Source organism: Lygodium microphyllum, chromosome 11 (assembly GCF_053477565.2).
Source record: "Lygodium microphyllum isolate KBCC chromosome 11, Lygodium_microphyllum_v1.1.10, whole genome shotgun sequence".
Taxonomy (NCBI): Eukaryota; Viridiplantae; Streptophyta; class Polypodiopsida; order Schizaeales; family Lygodiaceae; genus Lygodium; species Lygodium microphyllum.
Window position 1 is genome coordinate 155,524,996 of NC_141145.1, and position 20,990 is coordinate 155,545,985.

The 20,990-nt window shown below is 44.2% G+C and overlaps 1 protein-coding gene across 2 annotated transcripts in view; it reads right to left on the reverse strand.

Annotated features, from left to right (window-relative positions):
- Window positions 1–378: 378 nt before the first annotated feature.
- Window positions 379–20,990, reverse strand: part of LOC148029564 (uncharacterized) — a 32,712-nt gene continuing 12,100 nt past the window's right edge. The window contains exons 2-6 of one of the 2 annotated variants that reach the window (XM_087688432.1): window positions 5,347–5,479; window positions 4,829–5,015; window positions 4,146–4,732; window positions 1,764–2,087; window positions 383–902 (exon numbers count right to left, since the gene is read on the reverse strand). In XM_087688432.1, the coding sequence (XP_087544558.1) occupies window positions 765–902; window positions 1,764–2,087; window positions 4,146–4,732; window positions 4,829–5,015; window positions 5,347–5,478 (1,368 nt within the window). In that variant the 5' untranslated portion in view covers window position 5,479 and the 3' untranslated portion in view covers window positions 383–764. Of the gene's footprint in view, window positions 903–1,763; window positions 2,088–4,145; window positions 4,733–4,828; window positions 5,016–5,346; window positions 5,480–20,990 lie in introns of both variants that reach the window. The other variant, XM_087688431.1, reaches the window with a different exon arrangement.

A 20,990-nucleotide genomic window follows, 5' to 3' on the forward strand; every position in this document is an offset into this window, starting at 1 on the left:
TAATAAGAAGCCTACAAGTTTAGAAAACAAACATTTTGCCACCATACAAAGCTTAGAAAAGGTTTAGGGGACAAATCATAAAAAATGTTTTCCCTTTGAATAACTATATTGTCTTTGGAGAAACATAGATACAAAATAAACAAGTGCCCAATAGGCTATGGGCATAGTGAGGGAAATAAAATATATGACTCTACCTTGTGCACAAAAGCTATGATTCTTCTGAATGCAAAAGTAAAAAACAATACATAAAAGTTCCAAGCACAAGTGTAAAAATGAGTAAAATGCATGGAATGAAAAAGTGAACATAAAAATAAAATAATGATGAGACCTCACATGTAAGAGTGGTAAATGGAAAGAGAGAGGGTTGCAATTACCTTATTGATTGGTTGGCAAAATAGCAAAAAAAATGCAAGCAACCTCTTGATCCAAGTCACAAAAGGACCACCAAAAAATCTTTAAAATCTTTGAAATGATCATGTCAAGGAGGACCAAAAGATCTTAAAACCCATTGAGTTGTTGGTGTCACAACCAACTAAATACTAGTAAGCAAGCTTTTAGAGGCTAGTTTCCACTAGCTTTAGGAACTTTGTCACATAATTGTCCCTATGTCCTGCCTTTGAGGCAGGACCAAAAAGTATGCTTGATTTGTAAATGGTCCTGAACTATTACATTATACAGAGATACTCTCTTTCTTTTCTTTTCTACACAAGCTTCCTCTGATGCAAAATCGAAGCTGGCTAGCTCACTGGCTGATCTACAAAACACTACAAGCTAGATTGACTGTCACGGATGAAGTCAAGTAAGCTGGTAACATCATCAGGCCCTAAGGTTTTTTGAGAATCACTGAAAAACTTGCGCTTCCCAAGCCAATCCAAAGCCTCTTGAGAGTTGATAAGAGATTCCTGCATGACCAAGATTCCAAAATATATCATTAGACAGGACAAAGTGCTAGCTCACCAACATATTTTCTCTCTCATGGGAAACAGGGCAAGCTCCAATCAAGATTCCAAAATATAATTCGGTAAGACACATTGCAAGCACACCAACATATTTCCTCTCTCATGGGAAACAGGGGAGACCCCAATCAAGATTCCAAAATGTAATGAGACGAGACAAAATGCCAGCACACCAACATTTTTTCCTGTCCTGGGAAACATAGCAAGCCCCAATCCCTTAACCCCTGGCAATTGCAGCCACCCACATATTTTCTCTCTCATGAGAAACAAAGCAGGGCATAATCTCAAATCACCTGCATGATTGGTAATTGGACATTTTTTTCCATCATGGTCGAGAGAAGATGATGACATATCAGATTCTCAGAAACCATGGAGTGCTAGATTTTATTCTATATGTGAACGGTGAAAATTCTGATACGATCAACATCCAATTAACACGCACCAGAATGCCTGTTTGATTCGTTGTATATCTGAATTGTGAAAAAGTCTGATATATCAACACCCGATGCACATGCACCAGAATGCCTGTTTGATTCATTCTATATCTGAATTGTGAAAAAGTCTGATATATCATCATCCAATGCACATGCATCAAATTGCCTATTTGGATCCATTCTATACATCAATTGTGAAAATTCTGATGCATCAACATCCAATGCACATGCACCAAAATGCCTGGTTGACTGAAGAGCCCAGATTTGGATTCCATAGAGATTCCCAAATCTAATTAACCGTTCTGAAAGAAGATTGATCTTAAAAAGTTGTATGAATGGCAGTGGTATCATGTGATCTGGGAGCAAGACTTACCAAGGACAAGAAGTCAGGTGGTGTGTCCAGTACTATATTCTCTAATGCAGAATCCGCTTCCTGGCCTGCTTCCTCATTACTGGATTCTATACCCTTGAAGTTCTTTAGCTTCAGAAATTTCTGAATATTCTCATTGCACAGGAGCTTCACTAGGTCAGCATCAAGGGTGTCTGAGAACTGCTGAGATCCACAATCTGGTGCACCACTTTTCTCATCACCCTGTGGTTCCTCAAGAGGTTGGCCCACCTGATCTCCCTCTGAGGAGCAGGTTGTGTCCTTCTCCCCTTGATCCGAGATCCTTTGAACTGATTGTAAAGCTTCAGTCTGTCAAAAAAGAACTTGATCTTATCATAAGGAAGATAAAAACAAAGACCTCAATGGCAGATAACCAGTTCAAAACAAATATATAGACAGCCTGAAATTGTAGATTGCCCCGTGTATATTATGTATATACATTCACCCCTGCTTTAATACTATTCAATTCTTGCACAAACTATTATTGCAGAAAGGGATAGGGGTTTGGCCTGGCCAGAATGCCTTCAAGCATTGCAGAACACCCACACCCCCAAAAAAAAGCTTGATCATCTGTAGCATCACTCACCCAAGCAGGTCATTTCAACAGCTGCACCAATTGTCCTCACTTCAATCAGGTCTATGTCATTAGTTTGCTATATGCAAGTCTCTCTTCAGAATCTTTGCCACTTACATTCCGTATGAGTTCTCTACTAGCCATACCAGGTCGCAACACTTCTACTGATTATTTGAAGGTGACTAGTTTATGAGCAGGCAAAATTTCAACTCTTCATCAATTCCCCAAAGTTCCACCAGCAATACCAGAGAAGCTTCTCCAACTGGCACAATGTCAAAAGGATTATGCTGGACATGATCCTAAGAAAGGGTTATGATGGACATAGTCATGTATTAAGTCAATGTTGTTTTGAGATACAGACATTGCCTGAACTGTGACCCAACTTATCATAGTTTAGCAGCCATTCATGGACCTCGGGTTTTCCAACCTTAACAATGCTACTCAATGCATTTGCTTCACTTCTTATGTTTATTATTTCAGTTGAAGTTGGTTTTAAGATATAAGTGGAGATGGACTATTCGCTTCCATTGGTTCGGAGATTCTCTGCAAATTTCTCTCAATAAGATACATCGAGCACATTATTGTCTTTAGCATTCAGAGATGAAATGCACTGCTAGAAGGCCTTCTCTGATAGCTTGGTTGATTTCTCTTTGCCTTTGCATTCTGCTTTCATCGATTATAAGCCTTATATAAGGTTTGCTCGTCCTATAGGAGTAAACCTTCCCTTGTGTCCTGAGAGCAACATATACATCTGCATTTCTGTGTGAGATTTTAATCAGTCTTGGCACCTAAAAGTGGTGGACTCCTGTTGGTATCACAGCGCATGTATAGATGCACTTGTCTTTCACAGTAAGACAAGGACAACTGCGTAATATTAAAAAAAGTGAGATGTACAGGTCAGTGTCAGTTAATTCAGCAGTCTTATCATACATGACCCAAATTTGAAAAAGAGTGCAATTTTCACCATTTTGAGACCCTTGCTTTGCAAACATACCTCAAGAGAGTTACCTTTCTTATCCACACAATCATGATATGCTACTGTCTCCATAATCTGTGATTCAGACTAAAGAGTATCAATCTAGAATCAGGTATCCAGAGTTTTTAAAGCTCTTTTGATATCTTCAACACAGCAAATCCCCCAAATTCTTGTCCCCATGCATTAGGCATTTATATCATCCCCTAAAGATTTTGGTGGAAGTAACTTAATGCTCAAATGTGCTGAAAGTTGTTCTGCAAAGAACTTCCAGTATGACTCATCTAGGAGGAGATAAAGATCAAGAAGACCGGGAGTTTCAAGGAGGAAAGATCAGGGAAAACAAGAAGGGAGGATGGTCACTAACCTATTGTGGAGAAAATCTTTTGAACATTGCATTTGAGGGGGATACATAGTCTACTTAGAGGCTTGAGTGTGTTGAGGAAGAAAATTTGCAGTGTTGTCTACTCGAAAAGCCTAGACTTGCTAAAGAGTCAAATCTAGAAAAGGTGATTGTGAGTTGATGCATTCCCAAGATTCATCATCTTCCTAGGATACCGGGAAATTGAAGAAGCCTACACTCCAAGTATTGCTTTTCTTGGCAATCTACCACAATGCAACCAACATGATTTCAAGCGTTGGTGAATACGGACAATAGCATGCTATCCTAATCTAATCTAGGGAATGGAACTGTCATATTAATTGCTTCCAATTTTGATAAAATTGTGTAAGCCTTAAGCAATGAAGGAAGCCCCCATACCCAAAAAAAGGAAGGAAAAGGAAAGATGTTCGATACAAGTTTGGCATTCAAATATATTACCTGCTCCGGTTCCTCAGTTGCATCACACAGATTCCCAGAGAGTGAAGCATAGAGGTGATTAACATCCTCAGAAATATTCATCAGTAGGCCCTTGTGCTGCTTAGTTGTTTCTGCTTGAAAAGAGACGGGAGTGCTAGGGGTACAAGGCACTGTATTACTTGTGTTGGATTGAGGGAAGGAAAAGGTAGGCTCAGTTGGCTCCAATGTGATTTGATCTGTTTCATCCTCCTCTCGACGCACTACTGCAGGTTGCCTGGGTTGAGTTTGGTAAAAGACCTTTGACACGACAAATTCCCCTTCCCTCTCTTCTTCATCTGTTCCAAGGTGATATTGATGCATGACCCAGTTAGTTTTCTCTGCTTTTCCTTTCTTTCCCTGATTTGCATAAAGGACCATGATCTTTTTACAGCCTCGTTGCTTTCCATTCTCTATAATTGGCCGTGTTTTTCCTGTCTTATGCCAACGAACTTCACATCCTCCTGTAGAATCATCGCCCTGCTGAACTTTCCTACGTTTCCGTGTGCCCGTTGTGTATGCCCTTGCAGGCCTGTGAAAAAAGTGGATACTGCTACCATCACTTCTGATACCTTGATAACATCCCAAGAACCTTGAGTTAACCACAGCCAAAGAATCAATCAAGAAAATATATCTGATACAGGAGCTAAAATTAAATCCTGCAGTACCTGGCATTCTTTCAGGATGTGTGTAGCATATCCCATCCTCTTCATTTAATGTAGGGATGAACTCATCAATAAAAGGATGGGATTTAACTGCATTCAACCCCACTTTAGCAGCTAGATGCTCAAGAAGTTCCTGATCAGAAGGGTCAAACTTCACACCCGCTGGAAGTCCAGGCCATTCTGGGGCTCGCTATACCATCAAAAGAACTCTATATTAATAACATCTGGTCACAATAGAGAAATCACCAAAAAAAGAACTTGCAAGCAATTTTGAACCATGAAACTTTTTCACAGACCAAGCTTTTACTGGATCTACCAAAAAAGAAAGACTTCCTAGGAAAATGAACGACTGCATCTAATGAAAATGACATAGCAGGCTGCAAGGCAAGTCGAGCTCTTAAAGAAAGCCTTTTTGGTCTATCTTGAGCAACTTCAACAATCTTAGAAAGACTACTTGTTTTGCTCAAGTCTAATGAGCAAATTAGAGTTAAACAAACAAAGAGAAGTTATCAGGCACTTACATTGTTTTGATCAAACAAAAAACCACAAGAAGGACACTCTACGCTTCTTCCTTTCCATCCATCTTGACACATACTATGAGCAGGATTTTTTACTTTCCTTGCAAACATGCGCCCATCAACAAGCCACGACATTCTGTTAAGCCATAATAACAATGTCATTCAAAACATTAAAACATCACTTTAGGTCAACTTGAAAAGCATGCTAGATGTCAATGCTGAAAGTTATGGTAAGAAAGTGGTGAAGTCCAGGTTCTTTAGCTTCACAAAACTGAAGAATTTTAATTTGCAATAAGACTGCACTGGTAAAATTGGGAGAATACAATTTCCTATATAGCCACAATGCTGCCTTTCCAAAGGGGACTGCTTTTTGTTTACCCTTGGAAACGCTTATTGCAACCAGATGCATAGGGGGAATAAAACTAAGACATCCCTGATCCACTGTTTTGTAACAACAATACTATGTACAAGCAGAGAGAGAAAATAGCAAACACACAGCTGCCTTGCTCCCTCAGAATATAGCATGTAAAGATGCACAGGCCATAAGCAACAAATCCTTGAATGCCTCTTTTCTTACAAATCTTGCCATCAGGCTTTGGAAGATTCCTACTGATTCATCCCTGAGGCAACTGCCTGCATACAGTGGGATATTCTTTTGCCTTGCTAATGTGGCTCTCAATAATATTTTCATGTGCAATTCAATGCCAAAGCTAAAAAAGAACTGTGCCAAAGAATCCCAATCAACACAAGGTAGTAGGTGAAAATTTTAGCAAGAGTCAAAGTGACTCGAGGAGGCCACATTCCTATGACCACCATTGGGCAGTCACTGCAAAAAATAAAGAGCTTTTGATTCTCATACATGCATCAGAAAGATTTCCTAGCAACCTGAGAATACTTTAACAGATATTTCATACATTGCTATACAGATAACTATAGATGGACAAAAAGTTCAACTATTTTAGTTCTTGAATGTTCTTTTGATCATTCTGACTGGTGCGTTTTGGAAACTCCAGATCTGTCAAAAGTAAATTTCTTATTGACACTTGTGCCAATGTTTTAACATCACAAACTTGACATGTATGTGAAGTCTCATCAAAGTTGGAAATCAGATGTTATTTCAAATGCAAAGGTCTGAGCCATATAGGTGGCTCAAAACCACTTTTGTGGCCCAATTACATGTGTGATGTCTCACCCTTTCTAATTGAAGTAGTCACCTTCAAAGCTCAAACCCTCTCATCTAGTTTCCTCATCTTTTGAGGATCCGAGGGTCCGAGGGAGTGACAATTCCAGCCATCACCATCAGTACCCATGGATCCTCTACATATTCCTTTGTCCTGGGCATTACCTGACCTCATGATTTCAGCATCATAGCCTCAACCTCTTTAGAAGGCTCTTCTTAGTCAATACAACCAACTATCCAAGATGGCCATGCTAGCCGAGCTAGATTTTACCCTTCGTTTGGAGCTGTTGGCGCCATCAGAGTTACAAATTCAAAGATTCTCTCCCCAACTGATCTGCTTTCTCCTCTGTTAAGTTCTCAGCAATCTACAACAAATTGGAGGTGGACAGAAGTGCATTTGATATCAAAACCCTAATTTTTTGTAGAATTTAGGGTTTCTCAACTACCTTGAGAAATGTACCCATTAACTAAAGGTCCAATTATCAGAATAGCTACAATTGAATAAATTACAACTGATCTGAAGGGGATTGCACATCGACATTTGTATTGATCCACATGCAAGTGTTCTCAATTCAATTTGTGCCCGAATTGTGTCAAAATTAAGGGGCAAATCGGGTCCTGATCCTGCTGGTCATTGGCAACAGCCCAAAGTAAAGGAATTTGTAAAGAGATTCACCTAAACCTTACTATATTACAAATTCAAAGAAATACAAGTTAAAGAAATACCACAAGGGGCACCAGTTTGGGGTCAATCGGGTGTCAATTGTCGAATGGTAAAGTAATTTCAAATTTGTTCATTTAATGGTTGTTGTAAGTGCTGTTAAATCAGGTCATTTACCACCCTATTTGAGATGAAAGGCTGGTTTCATGATCCCATTTCCAAAATACATCAGCTCCTGCAAGTAGGTGGATCCAAGGCACCTAATTGCAAGACAAAACTACCAGTTGCCTTGGAACTCAAAGGAGTAAGAATGCAATCCTAGTTGGCTCCTTATGCAATATACTAAAAATTGGCTCTATGGCTAGGAGGTGAGAACAATGTTCATTTCCTTATGCTAACTCTATAAACTTGTATGGCTTGTGTCATGTCATGTGTGCAAGAGAAGCAAATGTATGAACAGAAAGAGAACAAGACCAAAGCAAACAAACACTAGAGCCCCAATGAGACCAAAGGCAACACGACACATACAACATAATTGCATTGTGAGAGTGCGACAGAAGAAGGAACACGAACATAGAGAGAGACGGAGAGAGAGAGAAAGCAGAAAATGAAGGAAGAAATACTCTGCACTGACTAAAATGAATGCTGAATACAAAGGTGTGGACTGATCAGTCCCTGCACGCAGCCCGGAGCGTCAGTAAGGGCACAAGATCAGGCTGAAATGTGTGACACCACCAATGTCGGAGGGGAGCAGAAGCAGTGTGTGCTGAATCTGCAGGAAAGAGAGTGAGTGAGAGTGACCAAGAGGGCTGCTATAAATAGCCCTCTCCTCCTAAATCTGGCCGACCAGCTGGCGGCCTGCCAAAACTGGCGGACTGCCCTAAAATGGGCAGACTAGAAAATGCGCCCTAAAATGGTCCAGCAGCCACTCAAAAATGAAATGTACAAACACATAAATGCTGAACAAGCTGACAAAGCTCCTCTATCTCCTACCAGACTCTGACAGGAGCTCACAACCAAGAGATGACAGACTGACATGAAAAATAGGGCAGGCTAACACCCCCTCTTAGATCCTGGGAGTGTCTGATGAAGACCTAGCAAACTCATGTGATGAAGCAAAGAAGCCTGAGGCAAAGGCTTCATGAAAGAGATCAGCTGCATTGTCCTCCATGGGACAATAGGCCACCGCTAGCTCCGAATCCACAATCCATTCTCGAGCATAGTGATACTGAACCTCAATGTGCTTCATGTGAGCATGAAACATCGGGTTCTTGGCCAAAGCAAGGGCACTCTGGTTGTCCACACGTAGCTTTGCAAGTCCTGCCTGTGGAGAGCCAATCTCCGCCAACATACGACAGAGTCAAACTACCTCCATAGCGGTCGAACATAAGGCCCATTACTCAGCCTTTGTAGAAGAAAGAGCCATAGTAGGCTGCTTCTTGCTGCTCCAAGAGATAGCTCCCGATCCAAGGGAGAAAGCATAGCCTATAGTGGATTGTCGTGAATCCATATCACTTGCCCAATCAAAATCACTCCATCCAGAGAGTGTGACCCCCTCTCCATACATGATTTTGTAGGATTAAGTCCCCTGCAAATACCAAAGAACACGCAAGGCTGCCCTCTAGTGATCTTGGGTAGGAGTCTTCATAAAAGAAGACAACAAAGCCACCACAAAAGAAATATCCAACAGTGTGTAAATCGGCTAGATAAGGGAGCCAACAAGGCACCTATAACAGGTGGGATCGGTAAGGGGAACTCCGTCTGCCACAAGCTTGGACCCATGGGGGAAGAAATAGACCGCCGACACTTGGCCATACGAAACTCCGAAAGAAGCTCGGAGATGTACCTGTGCTGTGAAATAAAAATGCCATATGCCATCTAATAGATCTTCAACCCAAGAAAGAAGTAAAGGATCCGAAGATCCGACATGTCAAACTCCTGCCTCAGAATAGTCCGAGTGTGATCCACCTCCTAAGTGTCGCTCCCTGTAATGATAAGATCATCAACATACAAAATCAGCAAAACACAGCGGCTACCCTCAACCCGAAAGTATAGGTTGGGGTCATGATCGGAGTGAAGGAAACCACTCTGCACAAAGAAGCGGTCAATCCTTTGGTACCAAGCACGAGGAGCCTGCTTCAGGCCATAAAGGGCCTTCCGCAACTTATAGACATGATCCTCCTTCCCTTGCACAAAAAAACCTGGAGGTTGTGAAATATAAATCTCCTCCTCAAGGAACAAGAAGGCTGACTTGACATCCATCTGATAGACAGTCCAATGGTAGTGGGCTGCAAGTGCCAAAATAGCTGCATGTGAGGTGGTATGGATGCATAAGTTATTGGGTGATTTGGATGTGTAGGTAGATGGTCCGGTTGCCATTCATTGTGACAACATGAGTAGCATACAATTGGCTAGGAATCCCATGTTCCATGCTAGGATAAAACACATTGAAATGCATTACCACTTTGTGAGAGAGAAGGTACTTGCAGGTGAGATCAACTTGGTATATGTCAGCACACATGATTAGATAGATAATAACTTCAAGAAGGCATTGGAGGCTTTGAAAGTTTCAAAGTTTACTTGAAGTTACAGAGATGTAGTTGAGCTTGAGGGGGAGAGTGTTAAGGCAACAAGCTCAACACATGTGGACATTGATGATGGACGGCCTAGTTAGATGGGTTTGAACACTTACACTTAGTACATTGGTGGTCATTATGACTCTTACATAGCCACTAACTTATCACTTATTATATTTGGTTTGTTACACCTATCTACAGTTGGCATAATTATAGCACCAGTCAATTTGTATTGTCCATTATGTCCTGTTTGACTTAGTAGGCCACTTTCCTTTATGTTGTATTTTATCTATACTTTGTATACATTGAAAAGTGTGTGAATGAAGAGGAAAAAATCAGCAAAAAAATGTTTTAGCCCTCATCTTCCTTTGTGAGTTGTTAAGTGAGCTTCTCCTTGAGTGTATTGTTTATGTTCAACACAGTAGCTTAAGTAACTCCCCCCACCATGCGATTCATGGCAACCCTACTTATATCCTCAATCACTTGGTTTAGCTGCTCTATTTTTCCATCCATTTGGGAAGACTTAAAGGTCTTCTTTACTAAATAAGATATGCTACCTTAATGAGTAGATCTATTGTAGACATCTGAGCCATAGAAGGAAAGGTCTCAAAATAATCCAATCCTGCTCGCTGTACAAAACCCTTGGCAACAAGCCTAGCTTTGTGCTTGTCCAAGGAACCATCGGCAAGGTACTTGATCTTAAAGACCCACTTCACATCTATCACCTTCCACTTCTTGGGACGCGGTACGAGCTCCCAAGTCTGATTTCGCTCGATGGAATCGAACTCAGCCTGTCTCCAAACATCCTGTGCAAGAGCTTCCATAATCGTAGAAGGCTCGAGATCCTAAAGAATATGTGACATAAGAGCATAGTTCACACAGAGTGAACTATCGTGTTGGGCCTATTATCGGGCTGATCTACGTGGACCTAAAGGAGTAGCAAGAAAGTGAGTAATACTGGAATCCTACATAAGCTACTTGTACCACCGAGGAATCCTAAGAGACTCCTCTTGCTGTGAGGGAGACCGAGTAGCCTTTGGAACCCGCAAAGCACCTGTCTGTGGAAGGGACTCCCCCTCACCAAGGGAAGGTGGATCCTCCTCGTTGGAAGAAGGCTCCCCCTCTGACGGCTAAGTATCCCTAGAAGACTCCTGAGGGGAGGCTAAAGCAGTGGAATAACTCGACGAAGCAGAAGTCATATCCATCAAGGGTGGAAGGGAAGCCAGAGTAGAGGGTAAAGGAGGGGTAGGAGAGAGAAAAGCCGAAGGAGGGGTGCTAAGAGGCAACCTAGAAGGAAGAAGAGGAATAGAAGGCGAGGGAGGGTCAATCGATGACGAAGTATCACCTCAAAGAGAACCATCAATCGGATCCTTGAAAGCTGCACCCTCATCGAAGATCACATCCCTGCTCACCTCAATCTTCCGTGTCGTCGAGTCGTAGAGCCAATATCCCTTCATGGTCGTGCTATAGCCCACGAAGATAAGCTTCCTTGACTTCGAGTCGAGTTTCATCTTCCTCTTCTTCTCGGGCTGGAATGTTCCGCCAACATTTCCTGGATTCAGACCTCCCGGAATTCGTTAATCCATTCCTAAGTGCCAGAACGGGCGTTCCCTGTCTCTATGTAACAAACGCATGAAACCTTTTAAAGGGATCCAACACTTCCTTTTTGCTCTTTAACACATATACCCATGACTTTCTACTGAAATCATCAATAAAAGTAACAGAGTACCATGCACCCCCATGTGAATTAACAAGTATAGTGCACACATCAAAGTATACTAAATCAAGAGCATTGAACTTGTTAATGACACCAGAGTAATAAGGAGACTTCACATGTTTTCCATATATGCAATCATTACAAAAGTCGAGACCAGAGCCTTTTACATCAAATCTCCCTAAAGAGAAGAGAACCTGAAGGCCATTCTAGCTCATATGGCTAAGTCTTTTATGCCAAAGTTCCATCTTTGAAAATGAACTTCAACTAGGACCAAAAACTTGCCAAGTAATGCTTTACAATGCAAATAGTACAAAGTCCCCTTTTTCATGCCTTTAACAATCAACATAGAGCCCTTGTGGACCTTCCAAGATCCACCACTAAACATAGTAAAATATCCTCTTGCATCAAGTTGCCCAACTGACAATTGACTTTTCTTTATGCTAGGTACATATCTGACATCCTATAAAATCAGCTCTTGGCTGTTTTCAAAGGCCAAGTGAATGGTACCCACACCCTCTATCTCACATGCATACTTGTTGCCCAAGTAAACCTTGCCTAGGCAACCTACAATGTATTCTGAAAAAGACTCCAAAGAGGGAGTAACATGAAAAGAGGTACCGCTGTCCACTATCCATGATTGGGACAATCCATCATGAGCTGAAAGTAAAGCATCAATTACCTCCTTTTTGGTAATGTGCATATCACCTCGTGCTGCCATAATATCTACATCATTGCATGAGGCTGCAACAAGTATCTATCCAGTGCCAGAGATCTCTTCAATCACCACACTAGATGCAACATTTGCCTTTGCAACTTCTTTTAAGGGAGAGCTGTCATCATCTTTCTTGTCATCCTTCTTTTTCTTTCCTTGTTGTTTCTTTCTTTATTGCTCTTTCTTGAAGTATCGACAATTGGGCATTTTATGCCCTTTATGCAAACACTAATAGCAAGTAACATCCTGTTGTTTGCCCTTGCTTTTACTCCTACTTTAGCCTTTATTTCCTACATTACGCCTCTCCTCTAACCTGCCTCTAAGATGATAGCCTAAACCACTGCTTTCTCCATTGGACTTTCTTTTGATCTCCTCACTGAGAATAGAACCCCTAACAACATCAAAGGTTAAGGTAGGGTTGTTGTTTAGTGAAACAACCAAAGAATCCTAGCTATCAAGCAAAGTCGTCAACAAGAAAATAGCCTTATGTTTATCATTGAAGGGCTACAAACTAGAGTTCCTGCAATTGACTCAAAATCCCTATGAAAGCACTCAAATGCTCCGATGCTAGCTTAGACTCATCTATCATAGCTGCATGCTTGATTTCCAAGAGAGCATCATCACAATCCTTGAGAAACAAAATGCCTTGCATCCCATCCTTCCACAATCAAAGCCAGTCCCATCAAACCTCTACATTACAAGAAGGGATTTAGTGTCATTGCTGCTAGAAGCATTAGTGGCCATTATTCAGCAAAGTGCCAAGTACCAATGCTGTATTTTATGACATTAAATAACAAGCCGAATATTCAGCTAATTTCAACCCAAAATTTCAGGAAATAAGAGCAAGTGCCAAGATTTGATTCAAATACAAGTACAGCAGTAGAAAGAATGACTTTCATCAATATAACTGAGATTTCTGCATACATTCCATGTATACACCACTACAAGGTGACTCCCACTTCAGCAATATCACCAAAAATACATTTGCAACAACCAGATCTACAAATGATCACTAAGACTCCTACACCATGAATATTCAACAATATATCAACTCAATAGGAGCTGCCTAACATGTGTATTGCATACATATGTGCCCAAAAGCACTTCTAATACACAAAAAACACCAAAATTCTCTCCAATTTCTTCAAAATCTCAAAAGTGGGAAATAATAAACTCCAATTTCACTACTTACAACACCAAGATTGCTTGAGCAATGTCCCCAAAGTGCATTTCACACATCAATTTTGCCAAAATCCACAAATTTCAGCAAAAGTCCCAAAATTTCACTAACTAATCTGCCCCAATTGCACTAATGCATGTTTCGGAGAGCATAAAAGGAGCAAATTTTGCAAAATTTTGCAAAAGCCCCAAATTTCTCGGGTCCAAATGTGCACCAATGTCAATAAATTCAGCTCAGCTAAGCAAAATTTCACTGATACATGAAAAGCCCCGAAATTTTCAAGGCCAATGTGCACAATTTCTACAATTTCCGAGTCCAATGTCACTGTTATGCATGAACAGCATCAAATCTGGGAAAAGCCCCAAATTTTCAGGCACAAAACTGAGAACTGTGCTTACATGCACGAATTGGGGCTTAGGAAGATGTGCCACATCAGCAAAAAAATCTCACATGCTGCCACCTACCGTCGCCTAGGTCCACGCAGTCTTCCACTTGTCTCCATCAACTTTTGGGTGTTGCCGCTTGCCTCCAACTAATTGCCAAGTTGTCACATGGTCTCATTTGACGGACGCCTGCTGACTCGCTGCACATGCCTGCCGCCACGCTCGCTTGGAGAAATTGCGCCTGGCCTGTCGCCTAATAAAAACGAACGCCTGCTGCCCCTCGACTAACTGAAAAATGACGACATGACTCCTTCGCGCACGCACGCTGAATTAACTCGCACTGTCCTCGGAAGCACGCACACTTTTGCCGCAGCTTTGATACTAGTTTGTTGGATGAGTGTGTAGTGGGACTACGAGTCAAAAATGGAGCAGGAGCAATGTTGAGTGTGAGAGTGAGAGAATCCCACGAAGAGTGTACTAGCTCTTCACGGTACACAGAGAATAAAATGTATTTATATGTTAGAGTATAAATAAAAGTGTGTTCACACCCGTACAAATTTATACACATGGAGATTAAGGGACTTTACACCCAACAACTCCACCTAGGGAGAGAAGCTACTGGCTCCGTAACTGCATGTTGGAAGGAATTTGAAGGTCTCATCACCAAATCGCAACTGAACCTCCAAGGCCCCAATCTAGGTGGTACCTGAAGATCCTCAGTATCAATAGGAGAAATGACTGCTTGAAGACAGCCATCCCAAAAGAGTAAATGGAGGGTGACAAACATCAAGATGAGTAGGTGCGCCCCCAGAGGGTGGTGGGGGAGGGGCCCCCTTTGAAGCTGAAGAAGAAGAAGCAGCCCCCTATAAGGGCCAAGAGAGTACCACCCCCTTTGAAGCCCCCTCTACTTGAAGCCCCTCTACGAGAGAGAGGGAATCTAAAAACTCATGGATCACAGACTCCGAATCATCTGATGACAAAGGAAGTGCCGCCGATCATGCCAAAGAAGGTATTTGGGGTATTGAAGATATCAGAGAACTCCCAAAGCTATTTGGGGTATCGAAGATATCAAAGAACTCCCAAAGGTGGCCTCTCAAACCTGAGTAATCGAGGGTGGGGAAAAGGAAGGCTCAAGCTGAGGCAAGGATGGGCAACAGTCATTGTCTCTCAATGGAGCGGACGGCGGAGCCGAAGTAATGAAGGGCATCAAACAATCATCGTCTCTTGAAGGAGCAGACTCCCGAGGGGACAGTATCCAACAATCAATGTCTCTTAGGGGAGTGAACTATAGAACCGCAAATTGTTGAGGTGGCATTCCCGAAACCCTAGAAGAAGTAGAAGCAACCTCTGTAGCGCATTGCGGCGGTCACAAGGAGGCAGTCGTACCAATCGATCCTCCTGTGGCTCGAAAGGGCTTAGTGCGCATCGAATGCGTCTTATTGCCTTGAGCATAAAAATCTGAAAGCCGGTGCAAAATAAACTCTGTGGCCTAGAAGGGAGAGGTGGCACAGCAAGTGCCTGGGGATAGATGCATATACTCCGGCAAGGTAGTGAGCAAAGGTCCATGTTGGCAAGCATCGGTGGGGGTTCTGGTGATGCCAAAAGAGGAGCACCCAGTGGTCTATCCATCTGCCTGTGGAGAAGTCATAGCACCAGAGTGTCAACCTATAAAAGGTAGGGTGGGTGGGAGAGGAAGAGGAAGGTATCTCTGTCTCCTGATGATGTAGCGGAATTGAAGGGGGAAATCGGTAGATGATGCCAAACCCGCAACCTTTCTTTGACTTCTTTAATGAACAAGGTCTTTAGCTCTTTGAGCTCCTGCTCTGATACCATGTCAAAATAAGAGAATGCAAAGAGACGGTAGGGTTTGTGGAGAGTAACACAAAGTTGTCAGAGTGAAGCAATGCGGAAGCGTATGACCAAGACAGAGAGTGAACAGAGAGAGAAGAGAGAGAGAGAAAGAGACAGTAGAACATAGAAAATCTGCAATGAAAAATGTTGTAAAGGAAGCAAATATGTACATGGGCGTAGAGTGTATGTCTGTGTATGTCTCCACCTCGAAGATCTCACAATTTGTGAACCTCAAAGCACTCTCCACGATCAGCAATCTGGAAACCTGTGTGATCAAAATGACTGAAAGTGCGTGGAGGCTGGGCAGAATAAATAGCGCAAAAGAAATGTCAAACATAATGCAGGTCGACTACATTAAATGCAAGCAACTGACCAAAAACTGGCTGACTGCACTTGCTATGCCACGTGGCACCTGCGCTAACTACCACCTATTGAGGTCACCTGCTGTAGGGCCAGCCTGTCACGTGTCCTACCTACTGTGATTGCACAAAACTACTCGTGAATGCATATGACTGCCTGTCCAGGGGATGCCAATCTCTAACACCCCCTCTCAGATCCTAGACAAGGCATAAGGCTAAAGGATTTAGAGTGTTGTCAAAGTAAAGCCTGAGGAAGCACCTTCATAAACAAGTCTACAAAATTGTCCTCTGTCTTGCAGTAGGCCATGTCTATCACAAAAGCTTCTCCCGAATGAAATGGTACTGGATCTCGATGTGCTTCGTCCCAACATGAAACACAGGGTTCTAAGCCAAGACAAGGCAACTCTCATTATCGCACTAAAGAATAATAAGACCTATCTGTGCGCAGCCAAGCTCCTCCAATAGCCTGCGAAGCCCCATAGTCTCACATGTGGTAGAAGACGCCGCCCAATACTTTGCCTTAGTCAAAGATAGGGCAACCGTGGGCTGCTTCTTGCTGCTCCATGAAACAACACCACCACCCAAGGTAAAGCAATAACCTGTCATGGACCTTCAATGATCCACATCGCCAGCCCAATCTAAATCACTCTATATTGTAAGTACCAAGCCTGCATCACTTGTATCTACTGGATAATAGATCCCGAGATCAGGGGTCCCCCGAAGGAACCGCAAAATTCTCTGAGCAGTCTGCCAATGCACCATCTTGGGTTCACTCATGAACCCAGCCAGCACACCTACAACATAATATAAGTCAACATGAGTATTGAGAAGCCATATCAAGAAGCCAACCAACTGCCTATATAACGGGTAGTATCCACCAAAGGAGAATCGGAATGAGCTATGGCCTTCCAGTTCGGATCCATAAGGGTCGTAATAGACTTGCATCCCTCCATCTCACATGTAGTCAAGAGCTCCTGCATATACCACTACTAGGAGATAAAGATCCTGTGAGAGTGCGCAGCGAAAGAAGAACACGAACACAAAGGAGAGGAGAGAGGAAGCAGAGAATGAAGGAAGAAAATCTGCACTGACTGAGATGAATGCTGAATACACTGGAATGGACAGAACAGTCCCTGCACGCAGCCCGGAGCGTCAGTGAGGGAACCAGGACAGACTGGAAGCAGAGGCAGCACCAATGCCGGAGACGGAGACGAAGGGAGCAGTGCTGAACCTGCAGAGCATGAATGCTGGACTGACTGGGGGGGCAGCTATAAATAGCCCCCAGCCAGAAAACTGGCCGACCAGCTAAACTGGCCGACCTGGCCAGATCTGGCCGACTATGGCCAGATCTGGTCGGACTGGCCAGTTCTGGTCCGACTGACCAGAACTGGTCCGACTGCCCAAAATAATGGGCAGTCACCCCAAAAACAGCCCAGATCTGGGCTGTAAAATGCCCAAGGCTGCATGCTGACTAAGGCAGCAGAAAAACACACTGACAGAGCTCCTCTGTCTCCTGTCAGACTCTGACAGGAGCTCACAACCAGGAGATGACAGACTGAGACTAAATAAGAGCAGGCTAACACCCCCTCTCAACTCCTGGGAGAGTCTGAAGACCCAAGAACCGCATGTGATGAAGCAAAGAAGCCTGAGGCAAAGGCTTCGTAAAGAGATTAGCTGCATTGGCCGCCGTAGGACAATAGACCACCACCAGCTCCGAATCCACGATCCGCTCTCGAACATAGTGATACTGAACCTCAATGTGCTTCGTACGAGCATGAAACACCGGGTTCTTGGCCAGAGCAAGAGCACTCTGGTTATCCACGCGCAGCTCCGTAGGTCCGGTCTGGGAAAAGCCAATCTCCGCGAGTAAGCGACGGAGCCAAACTGCCTCCATAGCGGTCGAACATAGGGCCCGATACTCAGCCTCTATAGAAGAAAGTGCCACAGTAGGCTGCTTCTTGCTGCTCCAAGAGACAGCACCAGATCCAAGGGTGAAAGCATAACCTGTAGTGGATCGTCGCGAATCCACATCACCTGCCCAATCAGAATCACTCCATCCAGAAAGGGTAATCCCATCTCCATACATGATCCCAAAGGATCGAGTCCCCTGCAAATAGCGAAGAACCCGCAAGGCCGCCTGCCAGTGATCCTGGGTAGGAGTCTGCATAAAGGAAGACAATAAAGCCACCACAAAGGAGATATCCGGCCGAGTGTGAAGTAGCCAGATAAGAGAGCCGACAAGGCACCTGTAACGGGTGGGATTGGTAAGAGGAACTCCAGCTGTCAAAAGCTTGGACTCAGGGTCCATAGGGCATGAGATAGGCCGACACTCAGCCATATCAAACTCCGAAAGAAGCTCGGAGATGTACCTGTGCTGCGAGATAAAAATGCCCTGTGCCATCTGATAGATCTCCAGACCTAGAAAGAAGTGAAGGATCCCTAGATCCGTCATGTCAAACTCCTGCTGTAGAATGGACCGTGTATGCTCCACCTGCTGAGTGTCGCTCCCTGTAATAATAAGATCATCCACATACAAGATGAGGAACACCGAAAGAGAATCCACAACCCGTAAGTAGAGGTTGGGATCATAAGCGAAGCGCGCAAAGCCACTCTGTAGAAAGAAGCGGTCAATCCGCTGGTACCAAGCACGAGGAGCCTGCTTTAGGCCATAAAGAGCCTTCCGCAGCCTGTAGACATGATCCTCCTTCCCCTGCACAAGAAAACCAGGAGGCTGTGAAACATAAATCTCCTCCTCAAGAACGCCATTCAGAAAAGCAGACTTGACGTCCATCTGATAGACAGGCCAACGGTGGTGAGCAGCAAGAGCCAAAAGCACTCGGATGGTGGACATCCTAGCTGTAGGAGCAAAAGTCTCAAAGTAATCCAACCCTGCACGCTGGGCAAAACCCTTGGCAACAAGCCTAGCTTTATGCTTGTCCAAGGAGCCATCTGCAAGATATTTGGTCTTAAAGACCCATTTCACACCAATCACCTTCCGTTTCGCGGGACGCGGTACAAGCTCCCACGTATGGTTTCGCTCGATGGAGTCGAGCTCGGCCTGCATAGCCTGTCTCCAAATATCCTGTGCAAGAGCCTCCTCCACAGTGGAAGGCCCGGAATCCTGAAGAATCTGTGACATAAGAGCATAGTTCACACATAGTGAACTGTCCCGCTGGGCTTGTAAACGGGCTGATCGACGAGGACCTGTAGAAGAAGCAGGAAAGTGAGTAACACCTGAATCCTGCATGAGCCGGCGATACCATAAAGGAATCCTGAGAGACTCCTTCTGTGAGGGAGACCGAGGGGTCTCCGGAACCTGTAAAGCACCCAAATCGGAGAGGGACTCCCCCTCACCGAGTGAAGGTAAATCCTCCGCATCTGAAGAAGGCTGTATATCCCGTGAAGATCCCGAAGAGGCGGTAGAAGAGCTCGTAGTAGACGAAGGCACATCCACCAAAGGGGAAAGGGAAGCCGAAGGAGGAGGAGGAATAGGGGGGGTGCTAAGAGTGATCCTGGAAGGAAGTGAAGGGAGAGAAGGTGGGGGGGGGGGGGGGGGGGGGGGGGGGGGGTCCGTCGATGATGAAGAAACATCGGAAATAGAACCATCAATCGGATCCTCAGAGGCCGAAGCCTCATCAAAGATCACATCCCTGCTCACCTCAACCTGCCGCGTCGTCGGGTCGTAGAGCCGATATCCCTTCGTGGTCGTACTATAACCAACGAAGATAAGCTTTCTCGACTTAGAGTCGAACTTCGTCTTCCTCTTCTTCTTGTCCACATGGACAAAAGCATCGCACCCAAAGATGCGAAAATGGGACACGGAAGGCTTCTTTCCGAAGAAAGCCTCATATGGAGTCATGTCCTGTAACGCCGAAGTCGGAGAGCGGTTGCGTATATGCACCGCTGTAGCCACCGCCTCACCCCAAAGGAAATGAGGAAGACTCCTATGCTCCAGCATAGATCAGGCCATCTCAATCATGGTCCGATTCGCACGCTCCACCACACCATTCTCTGATGGTGTGTTCGGATGGGAATACTCCACCCGAATACCATGATCCCTGCAAAACTGAGAGAAAAGGTGAGAAGTGAACTCTCCACCGTGATCAGCTCGAACACCACGGACTTTGGAAGTTGTTTGGGTCTCCACAAACACCTGCCACTCACAGAAACGGGAGTACGCCTCGCTCTTGTACTCCAAGAAATAAGGCCACACATAACGACTAAAGTCGTCCACAATCAGCATCAAATACTTGGCCTTCCCAAGGGAGGCCGTGCCCATAGGTCCGCAAAGGTCGGTATGAACCAACTCAAGCGGTGAAGTAGCCCTCCTAGAAGCAACCTGCGGGTGAGGCTGCCTGTGCTGCTTGCCCCTCAAGCAGCTAGGGCACAAAGTGTGAAGAGGAGGGAAATCGGGAAGTCCCTCCACCATCTTCCTCCTAGAAGCCCGGCGAAGAGAATCAAGGTTCAAATGACCATACCGAGCATGCCAGAGCAGCCCAAGCTCATGGGAAGTCCGCGCAGCCAAGGCTGTGACCGTATAAAGCCCACCCTCCTGTGTACCTGTCCAAAGAGCATCACCTGTAGAAGCATCCTCCACTGTGACTGCATCCTGAGTAAAAATGACTCGGGTACCTAATTGAGTAAGACCATGCACAGATAATAGGTTAAAACCCAAATCAGGCACATAGAGAACTTTAGCGGAGGAAGACCGCCTGTCAGAAAACATAGGTAAAGTCCCCACTCCATGAACAGGAACTGTAGAATTGTCACCAATGGTGACTGTACCCCCTCTGGAACGAAGATCCTGAAGCCAATCCTGACGGAAGGTCATATGTGAAGATGCTCCACTGTCGACGAGCCAAGGCTTCTCCTGAGTGGTAGAAGCTAGGGCAGTGTCTTCCTCAACAAAGAGATGCACAAACGCAGATTCTGTTGTGGCTGGGGCCGCCTTCGAGTCCTTCTCCTTAGGCTTCAAATGGGGATACTTCTGCCAACACTTCTCCTCGGGATGAGTGCCCTTCCCACAAT